Source organism: Sycon ciliatum, chromosome 1 (genome assembly GCF_964019385.1).
Source record: "Sycon ciliatum chromosome 1, ocSycCili1.1, whole genome shotgun sequence".
Taxonomy (NCBI): domain Eukaryota; kingdom Metazoa; phylum Porifera; class Calcarea; order Leucosolenida; family Sycettidae; genus Sycon; species Sycon ciliatum.
Window position 1 is genome coordinate 14,229,225 of NC_088643.1, and position 5,575 is coordinate 14,234,799.

Genomic DNA, 5,575 nt, shown 5'->3' on the forward strand with positions numbered 1-5,575 from the left:
TGCATCCACATCTGAATTGCTCATTATGAGTTCGCACCGCAGAAGGCACAAGTCAGACATGTATTTTTAAAACATACGAAAAACTCACACATACATGTATGCTGTCCATACGTAAAAATTTGTCTTCTTCTTTAAATGTTTGTCCAGAAGTCATTTTACTGGGTATTTCGAGATCACCTTCCAGCTTGGTTGTGCTATAAACACGCGCCACCCTACATTCAAGAGAAATCAATTCCCCACCCACCTGTATGGTAGCGCGATTCTACCATCACCTGTTGCTCTGGGGGGAACAGAAACAGCAGGCATGAAAATAGGTTATTGGAAATATCGTGTTTGACCAGAATATTGACTTGCCTTATAAGCCTACAGCTCTGAAACCGAGATCAACGCATTGCAAACACGCCTAGTAGCTATTGGAATTTGTGGCCGGTAAGCGACCCAAATCAAGGAGATTCATGCGCTCCTAACAGGGAATGTTGGAGTTGCACGCTACAAGGATAAAACAGAGAGGTTCCAGGTTGTCAAGAGAGTGCTCAACAACGAGAGCCAGAGCTAGTTTAAAAACAGTAGGAGGACGGAAAAATGTTTTAATTTTATGTACCAGCCATCTAATGTATGTAAAGGGCTATCTCAGCCAAAGAAGCAACCATGGTAACAAATCTAGACAACTTTTGTATATGCAAGTTGTGTTTTCCTGACTCCATATGTATCACTGCACCCAGGTAAGCATGTATATTGGTACAGCATGCAGTAATATATGAAGGCCACAGGTGGAATACCAAAGATACGCGCCAATTGTGCATATTTCTGACAAACCAGGGTATCACAAACAAATAGACTGAGAATTAGTTTGTGCTCGTGTTCTGGAAACATAGGGACAAAACCACCTCATAAGCGTTGTCTCAGTGCATGAAGAGTAACAAAATACCAGGGAAATGGTCATATTTTCACACATTTGAGGTAAAACAATCGGTTCAAAATTGCAAATTTTGAATTCTTGTCTCAGATTCGAAATCTATATTTTTCTTCATCTACTCACATCCAGCGTCAGGTAAGTGAAAGAGAAGACAAGAAGCAGTCGCTGGCTGGTAAATTACGCCTGCCTTGACGATTTTAGGCCATCGCTGCCCTCCCTCTCGCTCCTGTTTTGAGAGCGAATACTACGATGGGATCAGCGATACAAATTTTCAATTTCGAGTCGCATTCCGCGATGATATCGCCACAGCCGATCTCTCCAATCGTCCACCACGTCTAGAAGACGTCGACATGACCTAGAACAAGCTACATCTTCGCTACAAGCAGAGAAACTGAGCGAGAACACGATCGAAACAGCGACAATTGTTTGCGCTGAAAAGCATACTTTTGAGCGCGTTCGTTCTCCATACTTTCAAATGGCAACCTACCATACATCAAAATTTTCAGTGGGATCTCAGCTGTCAAGCGCAAAAAACCGCGGGTCGATCGGAGCTACGCCGGCGGGGAACGGCGCGCTTGATTGGAGTGCAGCGAACCGTACCATATATAGGCGATCATCAGAATACAGTATTAAATGAGTAAATCTGGATCAGCACTGGTTTATATGCCCACAAAGCAAAGTGTAAATGACTGCATCATGGCGCAAATCTAAAAGGTGCTAATGGCAGCAGTGGTAAAAAGTTATCATTTCAAGTGACAGGCACTGTTGCTGGTTGTCTCCTACTGGAGTAGGTGTAGCCTGTGCATGGTTTGAAGTTCCTAAGTAACATAGTTAGTACTTGTTCTCGTGGCGACACTTTGACACACGTTCACTCCTCTTGTTGAGAGAGGGCTGCTTGGGTGCTTGCGCGATTGCTAATTTTTCCGCCAGGCACAGGTTGCACCTTTTGCTTTCGTTGCTGTAGGTCACTGCTCTGCGGTGTACCACCCATTTAATGCTGAATGCCTTCTCTTTATCCTTTTTGGCCCAGGCGTACTGCGATACTCGGGTGTCCTTTCAAGGATACATGTATTCGGCCGCATGATAGCCCGTGCCATGTCTTACCAGTCCATAGTGATTGATCGAATAGTTAAGTTACGCTTTCCAACGGCCATAAGAGAGATGGAAAGCACGTGTCTTTCTGCGTGGCCATGGCAATCATGGTGGTTCGGTGCAAGTCTGCGCAAAGCAGACACAGCCCAACGTTGTCGTCACTTCGCAGTGGCCTACTTCTCTGATAGGATCAGCCATTGCCAGCCACTGGCTATACAACTCTTTTGTTGTTGCTGTGTTTTACGGGCGGAGCACAAAGACCGACACAACACTTTGATCAGACAATTATCTCCAGGGTCATCAAGCAAGGTGAAGGTTCTGGACAACCTTGACATGGACTGAGTATGAAGTGCCCATGTGAGCGTATGTTCCTCTTCATCCCGAGAGCAGAGACATACACTTTAGGGCGCCAATGCATGATGCATCCCAGCACTGATTAAAATCTGAATCGCTGGAATACGAGTAACTGCCATTACGTTTGTATTTCATCACATGGTCTGGGGATAGTCTTAACGTGAAACTCCGGGTACCGACCAATTGTCCATCGTCCTCTTTCGGTTTGCACTATGTTCTCTGTTTGCAATCTGTGGATGGCCAACTGGATTCACCTTCCTGTCTATAACAGAGCATGATTATGATAAACTTTAACCTAATTTCTTCACCAGTTTTGTGTTGCATTAATCCATTGTGTTTGTTTTGCCCGTGAGAAAGGTTTTCAGTAGTTGAAAAACATTGACCTGTTATTTGATGATCGTCTACTTGTGCGTTAAACGCAGAGTCGTACAACACGTTTAAGTCACTTCTTAGCACTATACGACATGATCGCGTCTCCATTGGCTGCTCTCCATTGCAACTTTGATGCAGGGCTGTGGCTGAATAATGGGTGTATCAATTATTTCCCCTGCTTATCCATGTAGTGAGAGGTGGAACCATTATTGCTGGTGATTTGGGTGCTGGAAGCTTATCATGGGAAGTGATATTCCTGTCTGCAGACAAGCTGTCACTGCTTCCACTCTGTGAAAATGCCTTCATCTGAAACAGCTCACGCGAGGCCAGTGACGATCTCAGATTGAGATCCCTCCCATTTGCAGAAATCCTGAATACACATGGTCAGAAGTTATTTTGCCGCTCTACATCGTCTGCTAGCATGCTTGCGCTGTCTTCTTCTCCTGAGGTTGCGTTGAGACAAACGGTTGGCCACAATACTCTTCTTTTCTGATAGCACTCGACTGTAGGCCTTGCATTACAATCATCCACGACGAACTCTACGTGCTTCACCAGGAAAGTAAGACATGCGCTGCTGAGCACTCAAATCGACTTGGTACTGCGTCCAAGAGAAATTCTAGTTCTTTTCGAGCCTGCTGAGCTGGACTCGGAAAAGGCAGTTATTTGGAACAAGCTCTTCAGTTTATAGCGGCTCCTTCATCCAGGTCCAAATTTATCAATGGATCAGTGTTCACTTCAGTATCGAAAGAGATGCTATGGCCAGAGCCAAAGGCATAACACCTTTTATTAACAGGAAACTTCTCTTCGTCTGTTTGATATTCACTTCGCGTACATCTACTCTAGTCTCCTCCATGGTTCTCCATGATTTCTAAAAAAAAAACTCCTCGTAAATCATCGTTACGGATTTTGTGCAACAGCCTCAGTTGCAACGTTGGGCATGCTACATCACATGTAGCACCTGACTACATTGCTACGTAAAGATTTTACTAGTATGTAGCAGTGGCATTATGTGGTCAGGTAAATGTAGCATCAGTGCTAAGCCGTAAAGGTGTTACGTGTCTACGCAATCGCAAAGTCATGTGTAGCAGTAGATTGAACGCATGGCACGTTGGCCTTTGCTGCTGGCATTGCTTGGGCGCTCTCTAGAAGATTGGCCCAGAATGGACTCAGCATAGCCATAATAACAAAAACGACACGATGACTGCACAGCTCCTCTAAGACACATTTGCGTGAAAGATAGCACAACACAATTTGTCATGGCGTTGCACCTCATGGCTTTAGCCGATTGTTGCCAAAAACCTGACATTTCCCGACATTATCCACTATGAAACTCGTTATACCGCTCAAACCTCACATAATGCTCGTCTCGTTCCTTTCTAATGCTCCATAATGCTCTGATGCTCGGATAGTCTCAAAATGACGAATATAATGCGGGCATTATCCGCTGGACCCTGGCAGTAAGCTGAAAGACGTGATTGCAGTGGGACAGTTCTCGGTTTCAGTGTTGTAAGGTTGTATATATAAAGCAAAACACTGCTCTGGCCAAGTAGGATGATTGCACGAATGCTGCTGTTCATACATCTCCATACCATTCCACGGAGAACAACAAATGCTGGTGGCGGAATGCGCTACCATTCAAGGGGGAACTGCTTTTTCTTGACTGGAGGGTGGTGCATATTTCTCGCACAAACAAGCTTGGATTAACTGCACCAAAGCCTTCTGAATAACCCTTCAAGCAAGAAGCTAGATTGGAATGTATGGATAGTGTATGTACCAATTATTATTACTATAATATTTCTCCCAGACACAGTATTCACAGCTCGCATCGGTTCGCAAAGCTCAGAGCCATTTCCAACCACGATTGGTACTCCACAGGAAGATGCACTCTCGCCGGTGCTGTTTGTGATCTACCTCGAGGCGGCACTGGGAGAGGTCCGGCAGGCATCCGTTCCGCGTTGCATTGACGACAACGCACTCCCACCGGACATCATATACGCAGACGACACCGACTTCTTGAGTGTATCTCTAGCCCGGCTAAGGGACCTGGAGCCTGTTGCATCACACGTGCTCAAGTCAACTGCTGCACATAGCTGCCAAACAATAGCTCGTACTGCAACAGTGGAGCCTACGCATGAATCCGGACAAAACAGAACGCACGACTCTCATCAGAAGAGTAGATCGCATTGAGGAGGAACGGCGTGTGACAAGGAAACTTGGCTTCCTACTGGGGGACCGCGAGGACGTCGCCCGCAGGAAGCAACTGGCAGCGGCAGCATTTTCATCTTTGTGGTCACTCTGGACGAGAGGATCCAGCATCAGCGAGAAGGGGAGAATCAGATTGTACAAGGCACTTGTACTTCCTATTCTCCTGTATAACTCTAGCACTTGGGCACTGACCAAGTCTGCACTGAAGCAGCTGGATGCGTTTCATCCACGGCAGCTCAGATCGCTGATCCAAGTAAAATGGCCGCAGAAAATCTCCAATGTGGCCCTTTACCAGCGATGCAGCCTAGAGCCTTTGAACCTTGGTGTGAAGAGTGCGCAGTGGCGTTTGCTGGGCCACATTCTTCGGTTGCCAGATGAGTGTCCAGCAAGAATGGCAATGGAGTACTACTTCAAAGACAAGGATGCCAAGAAATGGAGGGGCCGACCCTGCACCACTATCCAGTCGGGTCTCTCAGCCGATTTGAAGATTTCCCGCAATGGTCAACTCTATAACCTGCACGACCTACAGGGCCTGCACCGGATTGCGCAGGACCGCCCCAGCTGGAAGGAGTTGTGCAGTGCCCTTGAGTGCAAGGCCTATGCGTGCTTCAAGGTGGTCCTGCCCGTAATTACATT

General features: G+C 46.4%; 1 protein-coding gene across 1 annotated transcript in view; it reads left to right on the top strand.

Annotated features, from left to right (window-relative positions):
• The first annotated feature begins 4,865 nt into the window (after positions 1–4,865).
• The window catches only part of LOC135814343 (uncharacterized), a 738-nt gene continuing 28 nt past the window's right edge, over positions 4,866–5,575 (top strand). Inside the window, exon 1 of the mRNA XM_065327483.1 lies at positions 4,866–5,575. This exon is cut by the window's right edge and continues 28 nt beyond it. Within this exon, the coding sequence (XP_065183555.1) occupies positions 4,866–5,575 (710 nt within the window).